Source organism: Microcaecilia unicolor, chromosome 3 (assembly GCF_901765095.1).
Source record: "Microcaecilia unicolor chromosome 3, aMicUni1.1, whole genome shotgun sequence".
NCBI lineage: Eukaryota > Metazoa > Chordata > Amphibia > Gymnophiona > Siphonopidae > Microcaecilia > Microcaecilia unicolor.
In genome coordinates this window covers 203,026,123-203,047,111 of record NC_044033.1, presented here as the reverse complement: position 1 = coordinate 203,047,111, position 20,989 = coordinate 203,026,123, and the positions used below count along the sequence as shown (strand labels likewise).

The following is a 20,989-nucleotide window of genomic DNA, read 5'->3' as shown; positions in this document are numbered from 1 at the left end:
CTTAAACAATGTGAAATATGGGGTTTTTTTTTTGTTACATTTGTACCCCGTGCTTTCCCACTCATGGCAGGCTCATTGCAGCTTACATGGGGCAACGGAGGGTTAAGTGACTTGCCCAGAGTCACAAGGAGCTGCCTGTGCCTGAAGTGGGAATCAAACTCAGTTCCTCAGGACCAACGTCCACCACTCTAACCACTAGGCCACTCAGTTATAATTCTTCTTAGAGGGGAAAGGATCTGTGTCTTCTTGATCTCCACCGTAATTCATCATATCAGGACAATTAGATAAATAATGCAGGCCTTACATTTTTCTTTGTATTGTATGTATTGTTTAAGCATTCTATCTTCTTCTAGAATTTCTTCACTTGTCTTGGATTCTCCTTGTGGTGGGCTAATAAGCACAATTAACATTGTGTTATGTTATTTGAAATATTTTTATTATGCTTTTGTTATATTCTGTGCTGTATTTTCCACAAAGATTTCTTTGTAATTGTTCCAAAATTCATTAAAAAAAGAAAAGGTACAGAAAAGGGCGACTAAAATAGGGGGATGGAAACACCACCCACAGATAAAATTATTAGACCTTCATGTCCCCCGATACTGTTTTGTCCCCCTTTCAACTCGCCACTGTTATATTCCGCTGTTCTATTCCCGAATGATATCCCGAATTTACTCTGTCTTTTACAATTCTTCCTAATGTGACCTATAAGCTCACTGCAACCAACTGTACTCCCATATACTCCGCTGTTCCATCCCCAAATGATACCCTGTATTTAATTTGTTTTCTATAACTCTTCACAATGTAACTCAGAATTGTACTGCAACCAATTGCACTTCCATCATTCCAATGTATTGTAAGCCACACTGAGCCCGCAAATAGGTGGGAAAATGTGGGATACAAATGCAAATAAATAAATAAAATAAAAAATAACTCTCATATGAGAAAAGGATAAAGAGTTAGGGCAGTTTAGAGAAGAGACAGCTGAGAGGAAATATGATAGTGGTCATCCTGAATGGAAAGGTTTGGGTATATACAAATTGATTGTTTAGTCTTTCACAAAGTACAAAGTTACATGGTAATACTTAAAAAAAAAATAGGAGAAAATAATTTTTCACTCAACATATAGTTAAGCTTTGGAACTTATTGCTGGGGGATGTGGTAAGAACAGTTAGTGTATCTGGGTTTAAAAGAGGATTGGATAAGTTCCTGGAGGTACAGTACATAAACTTATTAAGGTAGATCTGGGAAAAGTCACTACTTATCCCTGGGATTGGTAGAGGGAATCTTCTACTCTTTGTGGCTCTTCAGCTTGGAGAACAGATGACCAAGGAGGGATATGATAGAGATCTACAAAATCTTGAGTGGAGTAGAATGGGTAAATGTGAATCAATTGTTTATTCTTTCAAAAGTACAAAGACTAGGGGGACACTCCATGAATTTACATGGAGTGTCCCCCTAGTCTTAAAATTTATAGGATGAAATATTTTTTCACTCAACGAACAGTTAAGCTCTGGAACTCATTGTAGGAGGATATGGTAACGGCAGTTAGTGTATCTTGGCTTTAAAAAGGTTTGGGCAAGTTCCTGGAAGAAATGTCCATTATCTGCTATTAAGATAGGCATGGGGAAACCACTACTTATCCCTTTGATTGGTAGCATAGAATCTTTTTACTCTTTGGATTCTGAAATCTTGTTACTCTCCGAGATTCTGCATGGAATCTTGTTACTCGTTGGGATTCCGGAGTCTTGCTACTCTTTGGGATTCTGTCAGGTACGTTTGACCTGGATTGGCCACAGTTGAAAGCAGGGTACTGGGCTAGATGGACTTTTTGTCTGACCCAGTATGGCAATTCGTAGGTTCTTAAGATGGAGACTTATTTGAGTTTTGAGTATTAGATACCATTGTGACAACTCATCTAATTTTGGTGTGAAGAAAGTGGGCATGGTGAATCTGTTGAGTTAGACAACTCATCAGAGTCAAGCTGAGATACATTTGGTTTCATCCCATTGCTCATGTGGACCTCTAGTTCTGCCTTCAGTGAGAAAACCTATAGAGACAATGAGCTGGGATTTGCAGCGTAAAACCTGACAACCGAGAGCCCTCTCTAGACCTTATTTCAACACTCTTATTACCTAGCACTTAACTCTCAATGAACCCTAATCACATCATTTACCTCTTCAGACTCCATGGTACTTGTGTTTTAAATATCTCCCTCCCCACATCATTCACCCCCATAGACTTCAATGGTGTCACCCTCTTCAGAATCTTTTTCCCATACCATTCATCTTCAATGGTGTCACCCTCTTAAATATCTGTTTTCCACATCATTCACCTCTGTGGCATCACCCTCTTAAATATCTCTTTCCCACACCATTCATCCCCATAGACTTTAATGGCATCACCCTCATAAATATATCTTCCCCACATCATTCACCTCCATAGGCTTCAATAGCTTCCCTCTCTTACATATTTGTATAAATATAGAAGCTGAAAGATTCCTAATAATAGGGCTGTAATTTCTACAGCTGTTTTGAACCCCATCTCCCAAGTCTGTACGCTGTGCAGATTAAGATATATGCTGTAGCTCATGTATTATTAGTTTAAGTTCATTCTAACGTCATAGTCTGACCACAGCAAATCTTGAGGGGAATTTGACTCGGCAAGCAGTGACTTGGCGTCATTTATCCTTCCGCACTGGGAAGGCATCATGCCCTTCCTGCCCTCATACACCTGGGATGGATGTGTGTACACAGCAATAATATTGGAGACAGAGAAAGATACTGAAAATCATAATTGAACCTGCTCTCTCTTTCTTGATTCCTCTACTTATTGCATGACCACCCTGTGCTCAAAAGTTTTATTGCAACACTGAATGATCTCATGTAGATTTGTGTACCCTCATGGTGTTCTAGAGCAGATAAGTTTTGTGATAACATACGTGGTGAAGTTGGCCATGTTCTGGATTACTTTGGCTACCAGGGTGAGGGTGCGAGAGGTACCATCCCCTGGGTACTCCTGAGTTAGATGAAATAGACTGGGTGACATGATGGCAGGGCAGAGAAAGCGCAGAAAGAGAGATGCACAGATGAGTCGCTGCCCGATGCCTTCCTTCTCCCGATCCTGGCATTCCTTCTGCCAGGCTGCAAAGATCTCATTCAGCTCTGCTGGGAAGTTGCTGCAGAGAGAAGTGACAACTTCAATGAGAAATATTTCTATCCAGTGTGATAAAACATAACAAAAAAGTAATGGTCCTGCATCACGGATGTGTCTAGGTTTCTTCAGCTTCATTCCCAACTTCTTTAAACATCAACCTCTAGACCTAGACTTAGTATTCATTCCTCCCATCACAGACTTCTCTAGATTGATGAAACATGCAAGTTATAAGTTAAAGCCTGCCGTATTGAAGACTGCAATCAATTGCAAGGCCTCCAGGTGACATTGTTCTGTTTGTGGATTAATGTATTGCATGTCAGTTAATTTCTGTTCAGTTCTTGTTCTCACTGATCACTCATAAGGAGATGCTACTCACTCCTTTTCTCAAACTGAGTCCTAAAGCTCAAAATGATAAATATAGTCCTGTTGCTATTTCCTGCTGCAGTTTGTTCTTGAGTATATTGAAACACGCTCACTTTGTCATTTAAATTTCAGGATTTGTGTCACAAACATCTTTAAAATGTATTGTCCCTTGTTAATAATTTCTTAAACAGTTTAGGCCTTACTGCCTCCCAGCCACAGGCCTCTTTGGTAAATGCAGCCCTTTCTCGTTAGACCTTCCTAATAGTCACAGCATCCCTATGCCTTCTTCTCCTCCCCAAGTCACATATCTCCTCTACAAGTTATGACCCACCACAGTTTAATTATTCCCATTAATTTCTCCATGGGCCAGCAAAAGCCCTGGTCTTACTAATAGGACTCTGTGATTTTCTTGAAGGCTTCCTCACAGCTCTGCCTAAGGTTGTTCTGGTTGTCAGAGAGGTCATTCAGCTGACATTTGCTTGTGTCCACTTCACAGCAGTCCTCAGACTCGTACAGCTGGGCAATAAAGTCCCCTGGGGAAGAGAGCACTCTGATAATTGTCACACACACATTCCAAGTTTCATCTCATTCTATTCATTATTCTCTGCTACAGAAACTGGAAGTCCTTCTCCCATAGAAATGCATTGAGTCTTTTTCTTTTATTTGGGGGGGGGGGGGGGGCTTATATCTCTGGAATCCCCAGTATAATTTGGCCCACATTTGAACTTGTATCTTTTTACTAGTTTTTCCCTCATGCCCTCTGTTAAGTTTTCAGAGAGTTATTGTGCCCCTGGACAGTCGTATAGACAAACATTCTCAACCACTTTTGTATAATTCTTTCCAACTTCTATTAAGTTGGAAAGAATAATAAGAGAGCGCTTTGGAATGACCAAGACCAACTTTATTTTTTTTAATATTTGTAAGCAAGGCAGATTTAAGACACCATTGAATTAGCAAGCAATGAAAAGAATAGGATGTGTGAATATCAAGACTGGTTCTCAAGCCTTAGAAATGAACCTTAAACTAGAAAAGAGGTTTCCAGCAACAGTGAGGTGATGGAATCATGGGGACAGACAAATTGGCTTAAAAAAAACCCTCCAAAATTGAAACACTAATTTTTTATTCAGGACCTAATGAGTTTTGCTAATGGACAGCCCCTAATTTATCACCCATTCAGCGGCGAGTAAAATGAAAGAAAACCTCCAAAATTCTCACAAGTGCCAAAACTTAAGTGGCAATATTAAATAAAATAAAATAAAAAAAAAACACTTCTCTCTTCCCTTATAGGCTGAGCATTTTGAACCTCATGAGTAAGATTTTCAGGGTGATCTAACATTGAGTCATATCACAGAAATCTATCCATCTTCCCTACACCTTACCCCTCCCAATCTCTTTCTTTTTGCCTATCATGCCTTGTTTACCTTTCCATGTTCAATTCACCTATTCTTAACCTTACTATTACTATGTTTATTACAGTTTGTAATATTCTCCTTACAATACTTTGTAATACTATTTACTATGTAAGCCGCATTGAACCTGCTGTGTGTGGGAAAGCGCGGGGTACAAATGTAATAAATAAATAGTGGGAAGACATATTTAAAAGGTAGAAACCATTGAAGTCCAAGGGGGATGATGTGGAGAAGAGACATTTAAAAGGGTGACACCATTGAAGTCTATGGGGATTAATGATGTGGGAAAGAGATATTAAAGAGGGTGATACCATTGAAGCCTATGAGGGCCAATGAGGTAGAGAAGAAATATTTAAGAGGGTGACACCATTGGTCTATGGAGGGGAATGATTTTGGGAAGAGATATTTAAGAGGGTAACACCATTGAAGTCTAAGGGGGATGATGTGGGACAGAGTCATATAAGAGGGTGACTTCACTGAAGTCTATAGGGGGGGGTGAATGATACGGGGAAGAGATATTTAAGAGGTTGACACCATTGAAGCATAAGGGGAATGACGTAGGGAAGAGATATTTAAGAGGATGACACCACTGAAGTCTATAGGGGGGAATGATATGGGGAAGAGATATTTAAGAGGGTGACACCACTGAAGTTTACTGGGGTAAATTACATGAGGAGGAGTTATTTAAGAGGGTGATGGAAGTGAATGATGCAGTATGGAAGAGAATCATTTGAAGACAAGATGTTTAAGGTAGTGACCCCACTAAAGATTTATGGAGGTGAATGTTGGAGTAAGAGTGAGAGTGTTAACTATGAGAGTGATGAAGGAGAATCTTTACCCAACGTATCTAGCAGGTACTTCTGTCCCACCAGCTTCATGTACTCATCGATGGCTTTTGTAGCAAGTGTGTTTTCCCTGAAGATCAGCGACTCTTTCTCATCAAAACGATCCACCTCTGCTATCCCCAGATCAATCAAGAAAGCCTAAAATGCAAACAAGCAACTCATAAGCATAACCATCATAAGAGAAAGGATGAACCAGGCTTAATTGTGCCCATATTGCCTACAAGTCCCAGAGTGCAGTAGGTTTGCCATCCCCGAAGAAGGAATATCTAAACACTGGCATGTCGCCCTCCCTCCTTCGTGCCTCTATCTCATTCTTTTCCACACTTACTATCACAAATTCTGTTTGCTTTCATTTTTTTTAACTGGTTACCCCTCTCCCTATGTACCTTGATAATTCTCTTTCTATATAGGATTCCTTTGTGTTTATCCCACACATTTTTTAATTCCATTACCATTTTCATCTCCATCACCTTCCGTGGGAGGGCATTCCAGGCAGTGGTGTACCAAGGGGGGGGGCGGTGGGGGCGGTCCGCCCCGGGTGCATGCCGCTGGGTGGGTGCCACGCGCCTGTCCGCTACGTTCGTTCTGTGCTCCCTCTGCCCCGGAACAGGTTACTTCCTGTTCCGGGGCAGAGGGAGCATGGAAACGATGAAGCGGACAGGCACGCGGCACCCCCCCAGCGGCGTGCACCCGGGGCGGGGGGGTCGCGCTGCACCTGGGGGGTGGGGCGCATCGGCAATCCACCCCGGGTGTCAGCCCCCCTAGGAACGCCACTGATTCCAGGTATCTACCACTCTTTCTGTGAAAAAGTACATTCTGACATTATTCCTGAGTCGGCCTCCTTTCAACCTCAATTCATGTCCTCTAGTTCTGCCACCTTCCCATCTCTGGAAAAGGTTCGTTTGTAGATTAATATAACATTCATATCTTATAAAGCAATGCTGCCTTTTATCCTGTAGTAATGCATTATGAGGGTAAATTTATAAAGGTTTATCCACACTTAAAGCCACTTTTATGCACAGAAAAGGTCTCATATAAAACTGTATGGCTGTTTATGCATGCAGATGTACACACTCTGGCAAGATGGTATGTACTTACATGTGTGTTCCCGGGGGCATGTATTATAAAGTAAATGGGTGAACATGTGAACAGCACGTGTATAACAAGTCACATGTATGCACTGTAGGACAGATTCTAGAAATGTCAATCAAAAATGGGTGCCGGAAAAGATCATAAGAACATACGAATAGCCATACTGGGTCAGAACAATGGTCCATCTAGCCCAGTATCCTGCTTCCAACAGTGGCCAATCCAGGTCACAAGTACCTGGCAGAAACCCAATTAGTAGCAACATTCCAGAACCCCAAAGAGTAACAAGATTCCGGAATCCCCAAGAATAGCAAGATTCCATGTAGAACCCCAAACAGTGTCCCAAGAAACAGCAAGGCAACCAATCTGCAAATTCCAACGTGGAAAACAAAACAGTAGCTCAATTAAACAACCAAACAATTTATTAATGATACTGTGTACCAGAACAATGCCCGACACAGGCCGTGTTTCGCCCAAAGGGGCTGTGTCAGGGGTTAAAATGGAAAACTTCCAATGGGAACAATTGCAATATCCATAAAAGAAAAACCAGCACATCCAGAACGTCCGATCATATGTCTGAATATGGGGGGGTGTGCTTAATGTACAGAAGAATGACTTTAGGGGGGAAGTTATCAAGATGCGGTATAAGGCGGGTTTTTACTGCACCTTGATTTACCACTGGAGTCACCAACTTGTGGTATAACAGTCTTGCAGGTTGTTGATTACTGTGCTAAAAGAATAACTGCAGCTTGCAAGCCACCTCCCAAGTCTGTTAGTCCATTGGTCTGGGAGCATTGGGCCATCAAGCTGTAGCCCAGTTTTTCCAGGTCATCTCTTAAAGGGGCCAGCAACATGTAGAATCTCTCCCCCCAACACACACACACACACACACAAACACACACACACACACACACACACACACACACACACACACCCTATTGAACCTCCTCAATAGCATCCTGCAACCAGCCACCCCCCTCAAGGTGAACTCTCCCCTCCTAGAAGCCTCTCCCTAAGGTTTCCCCCTCCCATCTGTACCTTAAAAATTCCCTATGATCTCGTGGACAAACAGGAGAAATTCCATGTCTCTCCTGCCCCCTCCCCCTTCCCCCACTGGCTCCAAAATCCATCACAGGGCTGACAATTCCTAGTGGTACTATTGTAGTACTACCACTAGGGGTCAACTTTCCATATAAAGGCAAAGATGACCCTTAGCAGTATTTACATAGTTTTGTGCAGTTTTACATTTATTATAATTTGCATGTTTTGTGTGTAATTATTACATAATGGGAATGTCTTATTTAATGCTGCCTTAAGTCACCGTACCCAGTGTTAGAGCCCTTTCATAAGCATTAAGGGGCAAATAATGTAGGTAAGTGAAGGTGCTACGTTGTACAATTGCTCTCATAGAGTACGTACACACATTTACACCAACTTCAGAGCATGTTAAAATTTGCTGTTGGGGCTGCTTTTTGGAGCCTGTTTAGAAGGTGACTATCAGGCTTATTTTCGAAAAAGAAGGGCACCCATCTTTCGACACAAATTGCAAGATGGGCATCCTCCTAGGGTCGCCCAAATCGGCATAATCGAAAGCCGATTTTGGGCGTCCTCAACTGCTTTCTGTCACGGGGACAACCAAAGTTCACGGGGGCGTGTCGGAAGCATAGCAAAGGCGGGACTGGGACGTGCTTAACACATGGGCATCCTCGGCCGATAATGGATAAAAGAAGGACGTCCCTGACGAGCACTTGGGCGACTTTACTTGGTCCATTTTTTCTTGCAACCAAGCCTCAAAAAGGTGCCCGAACTGACCAGATGACCACCGGAGGGAATCGGGAATGACTTCCCCTTACTCCCCAGTGGTCACTAACCCCCTCCCACCCTAAAAAAATGTTTTTTAATATTTTTTGCCAGCCTCTATGCCAGCCTCAAATGTCATACCCAGCTCCCTGAGAGCAGTATGCAGGTCCCTGGAGCATTTTTAGTGGGTACTACAGTGCGCTTCAGGCAGGTAGACCCAGACCCACCCCCCCCTACCTGTTACACTTGTGATGGTAAATGTGAGCCCTTCAAAACCCACCCAAACCCACTGTACCCACATGTAGGTGCTCCCCTTCACCCATAAGAGCTATGGTAGTGGTGTACAGTTGTGGGGAGTGGGTTTTGGGGGGGATTTGGGGGGCTCAGCACCCAAGGGAAGGGAGCTATGTACCTGGGAGCTATTAATGAAGTCCACTGCAATGCCCCCTAGGGTGCCCGGTTGGTGTCCTGGCATGTCAGGGAGACCAGTGCACTACGAATTCTGGCTCCTCCCACAACCAAAGGGCTTGTATTTGGTCATTTCTGAGATAGGCGTCCTCAGTTTCCATTATTGCCGAAAACCGGGGACAACCATCTCTGTCGACCTAAATGTTGAGATTTGGGCGTCCCCGACCATATTATCGAAACAAAGGATGTCTGCCCATCTTGTTTCGATAATACGGGTTTCCCCGCCCCTTCGCGGGGGACGTCCTGCGAGGACATCCTCAGGAAAACTTGGGCGCCCCGTTCGATTATGCCCCTCTATGTTACCTACATAGGTGTCTATATTACCTTTAGAAGATAGACGCCTTTGAGCTACTTGGTCACTGGTGTCCTCTTAATTCCCGGTATCATATTTCTGCTATGCTCACAGAAAACACCTTTTGGCCTATAATTCTATTATCATATAGATAGGTTCCCCTAGTATTAAAATGTTGCATATAACTGTTGGTTCTATAGCATAGACCTTAGGGGATTATGTGAGCTTATACAATTATTGTCACGTACAGTGAGGGTTCCCGCCGACTCCCACTACATCCGGACATTGACTGCTCCTGGTGAGCGTTGGCTTCGGTGACACAACTCCCACTGCGTCCCCTCTGTTAAAAGCAGTCTCTGCCTCGCAGCACACCATTTTCTGGTGCTGGTAGCGTCTTCTGAGGGAGCGGATTTTTCACTGCATTTGTTCCTTGGCTTCGCTTGCCGCATGCCTCACCTTGCAGCTCAAGTAGCACCTATCTCGGAGCAGAGCTCTGATGCCATGAGGCAGAGCTCTGACATCAGACGCTGTCCTTCCCCTTCTTAAACTGCTCACACATGGCTAACTGGGCCTCAGCATCAGGTCCTGTTCTCTTTGGTTCTGCCTGTGCGCTTTTGGTTGCCTGACCTGACCTCTGCCTGGATACCTACCTTCCCTGGATTGCTGCTTGACCTGACCTCTGCCTAGATCCCGCTGCTTCCTGGTTTGTTGGTTGACCTGTTCTCATCTGGCTTGGCTCAGCCTTGTCCTCATCACAGATCAAGATTCCTTCTCAGCCCTTTCGTTTGGTGATGACTCAGACCTTCGACTGAGGATTTCTAGTCCTGTTGGCCGCCTGTACCCAAGAGGAACGGTGGCCGGGTTCAGGCGAAGAACTCGGAGCTTGTTGGCGCACCAAGAGGGGCATAATCGAACGGCGCCGGCCATCTATATGGGCGGCCATCTCTAAGGCTGGCACCGTAAAGAGGTGTCCCGAACTGTATTATCGAAACAAGATGGCCGGCCATCTTTCGTTTCGATAAAACGGTTGGGGCCAGTCAAATGTCAGAGATGGCCAGCATCGGTTTTCGCCGATAATGGAAACCGATGCCGGCCATCTCAAACCCGGCCAAATCCAAGGCATTTGGTCATGGGAGGGGCCAGCATTTGTAGTGCACTTGTCCCCCTGACATGCCAGGACACCAACTGGGCAACCTAGGGGGCATTGCAGTGGACTTCATTAATAGCTCCCAGGTACATAGCTCCCTTCCCTTGGGTGCTGAGCCCCCCAAATCCCCCCCAAAACCCACTCCCCACAACTGTACACCACTACCATAGCTCTTATGGGTGAAGGGGGGCACCTACATGTGGGTACAGTGGGTTTTGGGTGGCTTTTGGAGGGCTCACATTTACCACCACAAGTGTAACAGGTAGGGGGGGATGGGCCTGGGTCCACCTGCCTGAAGTGCACTGCAGTACCCCCTAAAACTGCTCCAGGGACCTGCATACTGCTCTCAGGGAGCTGGGTATGACATTTGAGGCTGGCATAGAGGCTGGCAAAAAATGTTGTTGGTTTTTTTTTTAGGGTGGGAAGGGGTTAGTGACCACTGGGGAAGTACGGGAAGGTCATCCCCGATTCCCTCCGGTGGTCATCTGGTCAGTTGGGGCACTTTTTGGAGGCTTGGTCCTAAAAATAAATGGACCAAGTGATGCCAGCGAAGTGCTCGTTAGAGCCAGCCTTTTTTGTTTTCCCATTATCGGCTGAAGCCGGCCATCTCGTAACCACACCCCCATCCCGCCTTCCGTACCCTACCGAAACACCCCCTTTAACTTTGGCCGGCCCTGCGACAGAATGCAGTTGAAGCCGGTGAAAATCGGTTTTCGATTATACCGATTTCGCCGGCTTCAGGAGATGGTCGGCCATCTCCCAATTTGTGTCAGAAGACGGCCGGCCTTCTCGTTCGAAAATAAGCAGGCAGATCTCACCTCCACTTCAAAGAGGGACCCGTGACAATTCTCATGTGATAACACAGGATATTTTACCAGAGTTTTATTCATCAGAAGAATCATGAAAACAGCCACAACTGCAGCCACACATTGCACTTGACCCACTCCCAACCATGCCATGCTGCTTCTGGCAGCCCCTTCCTTACCTTGGCCTTTCCAGTGCTCTGAAGGACACGCACCAGCCAATAAGCCAGTTCCTCCTTGTCCTTTACTGTCAGTGCTGGCTCCAGCCACCTGCACAACTCCTTGTAGTGGAAAGTCAAGTATTCGGCAAATTCTTTGTACTGCACAATGGGCAGGACCTTGATTCTTTGATGTCGGCCTTTGACTCTTATGGAGGTTGCCGTCACTGCTGCTGGCTTTTCCTTTACTGTCCCTGTGCTGGTGATAGGGTACCACTTCTCCACATGCAGCCGGGAGGACAAGTCAGCCAGTGGAATGGTGATGCCCCCCAGTGGGGTGGGGTCCTTATTTTTCTTGTCGTCCTCCCGCAGGAGGTGGACTGTCACCTCGCTGACCTGGGGCAGGTTGTCAAATTCAAAGTGCTCACCCCAGAAGAGGCCACTGCTGTTCAACTGTTTGCTGGTGGTGCGGGCATAGAGCGAGCCATCTAGGTGCAGCTCACAGAAATATCTTCGCCTTGAGGAAGGGGGCAGGTCCTTGGCCTCATAGATCCAGAGGCTCAAGATGTTCTCGACCCGTTCACAGTTGTCCTGGAGAGAGAAAAAGGGGAATAGAGTTTGGGAGTTGAGAGTGGGGGTCACATAGAGGAGACAAGTGAGACAGAAGCAAACAGGAAATATTAAGAAAGTAGCCAGATAGGATCACAATGTCTTACTTAATCCACCTCTACCTAGAAGGTTTATCATATCTATGTGGTTATTTCTGTCCTTTATCACTTCCTCTTTTGTAACTAATTTTCTTCCTCGACATATGCCGTATATTATAATCAATTTTGACCCTATTTTTATCATTTTAAAAATTTGTTGCATTGTAATTATGTCTGGAGATTATATACTATATTGTTAATTTCAATATTTTTCTTGTTCCTTATGTTTTGATCTTTAGGGGGGATGAACAAAATAGTGAGGTAAAGCCAAGGAAGATATCAAGTAATCTTCATTGGAAACAGCTGAAAGCGACCCAACATGGCCGTGTTTCAGTATCTTTACGTCACAGACTCTTGCCAGTTGGACTGCTACTGCAACTCAGCATTTTTTGACCCATCTCCACCATAACATCAAAGATCTACTTGACCCCTGAGGCAGGCTTTTGTGCCGAAACACGGCCGTGTTGGGTCATCTTTCAGCTGTTTCCAATAAAGACTACTCAATATCCTCCTTGGTTCTACCTCACTATTTTGTTTGTCACTCATGGTCACGTGAGGTTTGCTCCTCCTTTTTGCTTGTCTTGATCTTTAGGGACCCTTTTACTAAGCTGCAGTAAGCACTAACACACTCAGGCATCCCATGGTAGTTATTTGTTCTGCAAAAAAAAAATCTAGAAAGCCACATTTTTTTTTGCTGACTCTGTATACATGGTGCACAAATTTGGGCGTGCTATCAAGATGTGCATGCAAATTAATTGATTAACAGGCTTTTAACCATCAGTAATTGGTTGCCAACAACTAATTATTGATGTTAATTGTCACTCATTAAAATTTGGCTGCGCACTATTCTAAGCAGGGTGCCTAACTCCTATAGCATGTATCTCAAAAGGGGACGTGGCCGTAGGAGGGGCATACACTCCTAGTTATAGAATACTGGGTAAGCGCGCCTAATTTACACTGGGTTTCAGCAGGCATAAGTCTGGTGCCCAAAGTCAGGCGTGAGAATCAGCGCTACGCTTTATTCTATAAAGCATATAGCACGATTCCTGCACTTAATTTTGGGCGCCTACGCCGATCTTTTTCAGTGCCCATTTTTCAGCGCTGTTTCTAGAATCCCCCCATACATTTAGTTCTATATATAAAGCAAAAAGGGCAGGGCGAGGGCATTCCGAGAGTGGGGCTGCAAATATATATGAATGAAATATACAGACCATGATATTCGGCCTCTGTACATACAGTTACATAGTAAATTACGGCAGATAAAGACCTTATCCAGTCTGCCCAACAAGATAAACTCATTTACATGGTATGCAATACTTTATACCCAAGCTTGATTTATGCTCGCCTTTCTCAGGGCACAGACCTTAGAAGTCTGCCCAGCTCCTGTTTTGTTTCCCAATTACCGGCGTCGCCACCCAATCTCCGCTAAGATTTGATTCAGACATGGGAAAACCAGGTATGATGTGGGCTATCTGAGTCAGATGTATAACTCATCCATATATCACCAATATTCTGGGTCTTATATGTATATCTTATACATAAAGGCCCCAGTATTCAGATATTCTATGTATAGGTGTATGTTCACTTATACGTATAATTTATATTTGCATATTAGTGGTGCTAGTTGTATGTATACTACCACTGAATATAGGAATAATTTGAAACATCTAGACTACATGTTTCCAATTATTCCCAAGATGTTTTCCTGAAACCTGACCACAATAGAGCTTCCAGATAAATTTGCTAGGGGTGAGGGACAGGATGATGAGGGCTCCTTCTTCTACCTTGTTTGGTTGCACCGTCTGCCTGAGGTTCTCTATCCACCGATCTCGCTCAGCGATGGAGCTGCACCCGAAACACCTGCTCCCTTCGGAGTTAATTATCTGCATTGTATGTCCAAGGAAGAACCAAAGAGAAAAAGATTACTGCACGTTAATATTTTAATACTTCAGGTTGTGGTCATCGTGTGATCATGGCCTTGGGTCAGATTTCTCTCACTCAACCCTAACCGCCAACTTACTCAGTTCCAGGAGGGAAATTTCAGGCCCATCCTGGATTTCTGGCATCCCAATCCAGATGCATCATTGGATATGTAGCACTGATTTCAATGGGCAGAATCAAGGACTACAAACAAGGACTGACCAAAAGCTCTTTCTTCTGGAACAGGGTAACTTGTCATGTCTACTGAAGACTCCTACTCCTTCTTTCTGTAGCAGAGCCAAGTTACCCAGTTCCAGGCTGGAGACATTTTGGTCAATCCTAGTTTTGAATTTATATTCCAAAGCAGTGTGAGATTTATAGTCCCTGATTCTATCCGTTGAAATTAGTGCTGCAGTTCTGATGATCCACAACTGGCTAAAATCTCCTTCCTAGAACTGGGTAATATAGCAGTTCTAGAACACTCTGCACTAGTCCTGTTTAATCTTCCCTACCACATCTATGGACTTGCAGTTAATATATTCCTGTTGGCTACATATCAACTGTGGTAAAAACCAAGAGTGGTTCAGTCTGTCTTGATGAAGTTTGCTGTCACTGATCCCACTTCTATGCCTTATGATCACTGGATTTTCTATCATACTAGCTTATTAGCTGTTTCTTCCACCTTCTCTGTTGGTGCTAATAGCTGACAAGAGAACCAGAAGCCAGGTGGCAAGGGGACATGACATGTTTCACTCATGTGCTTAGCACATTGGACATGTATGAAGTTCTGTGTACAGGGCAGAACAGGCAGGCACATCTTCTCTGCATTTCTTGCCATGGTGGTTTAGTTGTAGGGCACTCCCATCGCCAGGGCAATGTATGTGGAGGGGAGAAGGGGAAGATCCAATCCTCAGAATTAAAATCTAGACCATGATTTTCTCACTTCCTGTCCCTCCTGGATGGGCTGGACTTCGACTACAGATGGGTGAGGTGTACAATATTGGGGCTACACCATCATAGGGTTGCCAACTACCTCCAGACATCCCAGCAGGGTTGATCCAGTCCTGGGTTTACCCTGTTGCATGCAGGAACTTGTAGTTCTGATTTTCTAACAGCATTCCCTAAGAAAAGAAAAACTACAAGTCCCTGCATGCAATGGGACAAACCCAGGACTGGATCAACATGGGTGAACCTGGAGCCGTTTGGCAACCCTAGATCAGGAAAGTACTCGTTTGGGCTGTGGAGGGCAGGGGGAAAAGAAGAAACATTGTGCAGTTACCTCGAAGCAGTACTTCTCCCCCAGAATGCTGCTGTGCAGAGGTCTGATGGTAACGTCCTTCTCCGCATTGAGGTCCAGCAGCTCCACCACCGTCACCAGAGACTCGTGTGAGCCGTGCGTGCCCTGGACTCTGGAGTGGAGAAACCGTTCAACAACCTCTTGTTATGTGCCAGAAGCAACCAGAAACACAAGATCAGCACGAACTTACCTAAATCTTATGCATCCAGCTTTTCTTACTTAAGCGCACAACTATGGAACACTCTGCCAAAGATTATAAAAACAACGAAAGACCACCTAAGTTTCTGGAAAGAACTAAGAACAAACCTGTTCAAAAAGGCATACCCCACCGACCCAACATAAAAATCTAAGTTCCTGCGACACTGCAAAACCAAAGACTGTAATGGGCATACCTTAATCCTCATCCCCCCTCCCTAACTTCCCCAATGTATCTACCAAACACGAACCTTATTTTACCTCAATAACACCTGTATTAGTTCATACCGCAACTGGCGAACCATTGCGGTACCTTGTAAGTCACATTGAGCCTATAAATAGGTGGGAAAATGTGGGATACAAATGAAACAAATAAATAAATGTTATGATATTTGGGGGGAAATAAACCTCATGCCCGTTTATTGTATATAGGTTGAAAACCCGACAGGACTGAGTGGGTTCCAAGGACTGGGTAGAGAATCACTTCCCAGCTGGAGATTTTAAGCCGGTCCTGGATTTCTGACAACTCTGTTATAATGCATTATGGGACCAGCAGCACTGATTTCAAGGGTAGAATCAGGAACTACAAATCCCATATTTCTCTGGGATGTAGGTTAAAAACCAGGGCTGACAAAAACTTAGCAGCTCTTCTCTAGATCAGTGGTTCTGAACCCAGTCCTCAGGACACACCCTACCAGTCAGTTTTTCAGGATTGCCACAAAGAATATGCATGAGATAGATTTTCATGTATATTCATTGTGGATATCCTGAAAACTTGACTGGCTGGATGTGTCCCATGGACTGAGGTGAAAATTACTGCTCTAGACAGGGATACCAATACATCCCCAAGTCAACCCATAAGCCAATAGTTCTTAACCCATTTAATGCAACAATTTTTATTGATGACAACACAGAACAGAAACATCCAGCATTATCGGACATATAAAAGTAAGTTCCTGGTAACAGAAGCATAATATTCATCATCAAACTTTTGAACAATCCATATCCCCCTAACCACTTCACAACCCACTCCTACCCTCAACTAAAAGCCTAAAAAACAAGTGAGAATGAACTAAACACGAAAAATCCCAAATTATACATATTCAAGGTTGAACACTTCAATAAGGTCATAAAATCAAATTCGCCTCTCCATTCCCTTCCTCCATATGAGCCAAACAAGCCAAGTGTACAACTATAGAATCCAACAAGCAACACATTCACTCACTTGAATATAAACCAATTGATAGGCCCTCCCCCCCACAACAAATAAAACAAATGAAGAAATTATAATGAATATTAATCGCTTACTAGTAAGGCACAAAATGAAAGGGTGTACTCTTATCCCTTCCTGCAGTGCATAAAGAATCCTAGATAAAACTTCACCTATCTATATCCCTAAAATAACTTGCCTGCCCAATACTCCTGCCTTTCGAAGAAGTACATGATGACGATTAGGAATACTAAAGGCTTTATATTTATCCAAGATCAGCCCTGCCGGCGAGAATGGCAGAGAACATAAGAACATAAGAGTAGCCATACTGGGTCAGACCAATGGTCCATCTAGCCCAGTATCCTGTTTTCCAAACAATGGCCAAGCCAGGTCACAAGTGCCTGGCAGAAACCCAAATCGTGGCAACACTCCATACTACAAATCTCAGGGCAAGGCAGTTGCTTCCATGTCTGTCTCTCAAAAGTCTCTCAAGATAATGTAAAATGGCTCTCCAAAATATTGTTACCTTTGAGCAACCCCAAAAAGCATGGAAAAAAAAAGTTGTGGTCCTGATTACATTTCTGACAAACCAGCGTCTCTACATCACCGATGTTAAATACTTGTTCCTGCATAAAATAAGCCCTATGCAACATGGGAAACAGCAATTCAACACTCACTGATATCCCGACTCCATTTGTAAATACTACTACTACTAATAGCATTTATATAGCGCTACCAGACGCACACAGCGCTGAACATTTGACATAGAGAGACAGTCCCTGCTCAAAGAGCTTACAATCTAGGTAAAACAGACAGACAAGACATTATGAGCAAGGGAATTACAGGGTAAAGAGGAATAGGGGAGGAGGAGGGCAAATGAGTAGTGGCTAGGAGCCAAAGGCAGCAGTGAAAAGGTGAGCCTTCAACATAGATTTAAAAACAGGTAGAGATGGAGCTAGACATATGGGCTCAGGAAGACGGCTCCAGCCATAAGGTGCAGCAAGATAGAAGGAACCAAGTCTGGAGTTAGCGGTGGAGGAGAAGGGGGACGACAAGATAGACTTGCTCAGAGAGCGGAGTTCACGGGGAGGAATGTAGGGAGAGATGAGAGAGGAGAGGTAACGAGGGGTCATAGAGTGGATGCATTTAAAGGTCAGTAAGAGAAGTTTGAACTGTATACGGAAGCGGACAGGAAGCCAGTGAAGAGACTTGAGAAGTGGGCTAGTGTGGGCATAGCGATTCTGGCGGAAAATAAGTTGAGCTGCAGAATTCTGGACAGATTGGAGAGGAGAATAAGATCTTCTCGAGTCCGGGCAGGAGAGATTAATCGTAATTTTCTATGAAGAGAATAGATCGACAAACCTCCATCCCCAAAAAAACTCCTGCAAGTGCAGACCCAAAGAAAAAGCCAAGCTGTCCGAGTGCAGTGATCGAATATAATGCTATAATTGTTAATAGGTAGAGAACATCCTACCTCCCACCCTGTGAAACCCAACACCCAAAACTAACATTGTCTCTTCCTGATGAAAATTGTAGATTACCCTGAATCTGAGATCTCTGGATGTCCCCCCAAAAGAAGAACCAAACCTCCCTCAAAGGACGAAGGAGGACACTCTGATGGAAACAGAGTGGTAAGCAATGGTTATTAACCCAGTCCTCTGGACACACCTGACCAGCCAGTCAGGTTTCCAAGATATCCATTGTATGTAAATCTATCTCATGTATATTCATTGTGGATATCCTGAAAACCTGAGTGTCTGTGTTCCAAAGACTGGGTTGAGAACCCCTGCCATAAGCTAATCCAGTTCCAGTGCTGCCCCATGGCATGCAGGGATTTGTAGTTATGATTTTTGTAGGCAATTCAATGGGAAAGAACTACAAGTTCCAGTACGCCAGGGGAACATCAAGGCTGGATCAGTCTGTTTGGTTGTTCTAGTGGGGCAGTGGATCCCAAACTGTGTGCCGTGGCACCCCAGGGTGCCACAGAAAATTCACAGGGGTGACACGCCATATTTTTCCCACTTCTCTCCCCCTGCCACCCAAGCTGCCGCTGTTGCTTCTCTAGATGAGCAGTGGCGGCAGTCCGGTGGCAAAACAAGCCGCAGCTACTACGGGGCTGGAATCTCCATACACACAGCTGATGGTCCTGCCCCTTGGATGTCACTTCCTGTTCCGGGACTGGACGGAAGAGGAGGGGGGAGAGAAGGTGAGCATATGTGGGAATGCCGTGTCAGTTGCTGAAGCATGCCACCGATTTGCTCTGGAGCTCGACCCTCGGGCAATGGACCTCTTTAGCTGGCAGGGCTTGGGCATCCCCACCAGCAAAGGTAGGACTCAATACCAGCGGGGGAGGGGGAAAACCTGAGAGGAAATGCGTAGGCTAGGGGCTCCGTGAACCGGGAAAGTTTGGGAACCACTGTGATGGAGGTTTGGGAGTAAACACAGTTCTAGAGTTTCCAGATGACACTGCATTCTGTAAGAACGCTGGTAATAATGACTCCATGCGTGAAATAAAACCAGGACTGCATCAGCCTGGATCCAGGTTGTGAACCTTGCCCAAAATATTAGGAAAACAAAGGGGCCTTGGCTACCTACACAGTCAGTCCTAGTGCCCATCTCCTGTCCTGATTACACAAAAGACACATTTTGTTTTCAAGAAGTACTGGCTCTTTTTACCTGTGATGATTCGGAGAAGCGAGGGCCGTATGATCCGTCCTCTGGGAACTTGTGATTTTCTTAATGCGTTTCCGGATTAAGCCCTGAGGGAGGTTAACAGTATTCTGTCAGCTGGAGGAGCAGTTGGAATAGACCTGGCCTGTAAAAAGGGGCTAAAACCTATCAGATGACTTGTTTTTCATATTGCCTAAACCAGTGTTTCCCAAATTGCCTAAAATGGCAGCAGGGGAGAAGCAAAGACCCTGGTTTTGTTCTCTCCCTCCTTACTCTCAGCTACTACCTGGCTGCAGGTCCTCTGCTGAAGCTTGCATGGTAAACCCTTTGGAGTCAGAGGTGGCCCAAAGGGTCACTTTAGGCAATCCTTCAACCATGCCCTCCCCCTCCCCAGGATATGCATGAGATAAATTTGCTTGCACTATGTTCACTGCATGTAAATTAATCTCATACATATTCATTCTGAGTATCCTGAAAACCTGACTGCCTGGACGTGTCCTGAAGACTGGGCTAAGAATCACTGCTGTAAATGTTATGAATATACGTATTTATTGAGAGACATTAGTATATAGTACAAGATGACTGTTGAATTACTTATTGATTTTTAAAACTTATTTGAATTGTAATTTCCTATTGAATGCACTGGTTTCCTTGATTGGAAACTGTCAGCACCTCTTAAGGGATTAAGTGTTCTATAAAAGCTTGAGATTTGATTTGATTGGTGTTTCAACAATTTAAATACCTTCCAGGAGCTTGGTTTTAGAAAGGTTACTAAATAAATGTGTCCTTATTTTGTAAAATTGCTTTAAATTCCAATTAATGTATATGAGCAGTTTTTTCTATGCCAGCATGTGACATGCTCTACCCAAAAGACAGTGATCTTGGAAGGTTGCATCAGTGTCATTTATCTGTGCCTCCACCTTGCTTTTCTGCCTCATGACCCGTAGGCAGGTACTGATATGACTGATTTCCTTTCTCTGCACTGTGGTCTGATGAGATCCGTTGGCGTAGCAGAGAGAGGAAATCATGCAAAGGAAGAATATGTGTGTGATAGAAACCTGAACGTTCATGGCTGTTCACTTTGGATGGTCTCTGAAAATAATAGTGGCCTTGGAAAGACTTGGGGGGGAAAATCTAGGGAATCCTGTTAGCTCATTCCTAAAATCTGCCTTGTCTATGACCCTGGGCCAAGCTACATAGAGGGGCATAATTGAACGGGGCACCCAAGTTTTCATGAGGGCGCCCTCGCAGGACGGCCCCCACGAAGGGGCGGGGAAACCCATATTATCGAAACAAGATGGGCATCCATCTTTCGTTTCAATAATATGGTTGGGGACGCCCAAATCTCAACATTTAGGTCGACCTTAGAGATAGTCGACCTAAATGTTGAGATGGTCAACCTTAGAGATGGTCGTCCCCGGTTTTTGGCTATAATGGAAACCGAGGACGCCCATCTCAAAAAT

At 44.4% G+C, this 20,989-nt stretch overlaps 2 protein-coding genes across 2 annotated transcripts in view; one reads left to right on the top strand and one right to left on the bottom strand.

The window, feature by feature from the left end:
- Window positions 1–20,989, bottom strand: part of RASAL3 (RAS protein activator like 3) — a 69,852-nt gene that overhangs the window by 25,946 nt on the left and 22,917 nt on the right. The window contains exons 5-11 of the mRNA XM_030197169.1: window positions 19,533–19,615; window positions 15,434–15,563; window positions 14,019–14,117; window positions 11,552–12,118; window positions 5,764–5,908; window positions 3,905–4,049; window positions 2,939–3,175 (exon numbers count right to left, since the gene is read on the bottom strand). Of these exons, the coding sequence (XP_030053029.1) occupies window positions 2,939–3,175; window positions 3,905–4,049; window positions 5,764–5,908; window positions 11,552–12,118; window positions 14,019–14,117; window positions 15,434–15,563; window positions 19,533–19,615 (1,406 nt within the window). The remainder of the gene's footprint in view (window positions 1–2,938; window positions 3,176–3,904; window positions 4,050–5,763; window positions 5,909–11,551; window positions 12,119–14,018; window positions 14,118–15,433; window positions 15,564–19,532; window positions 19,616–20,989) is intronic.
- The window catches only part of TRAPPC5 (trafficking protein particle complex 5), an 83,182-nt gene continuing 81,272 nt past the window's right edge, over window positions 19,080–20,989 (top strand). Inside the window, 1 exon segment of the mRNA XM_030197172.1 lies at window positions 19,080–19,183. Within this exon segment, the coding sequence (XP_030053032.1) occupies window positions 19,138–19,183 (46 nt within the window). The 5' untranslated portion in view covers window positions 19,080–19,137.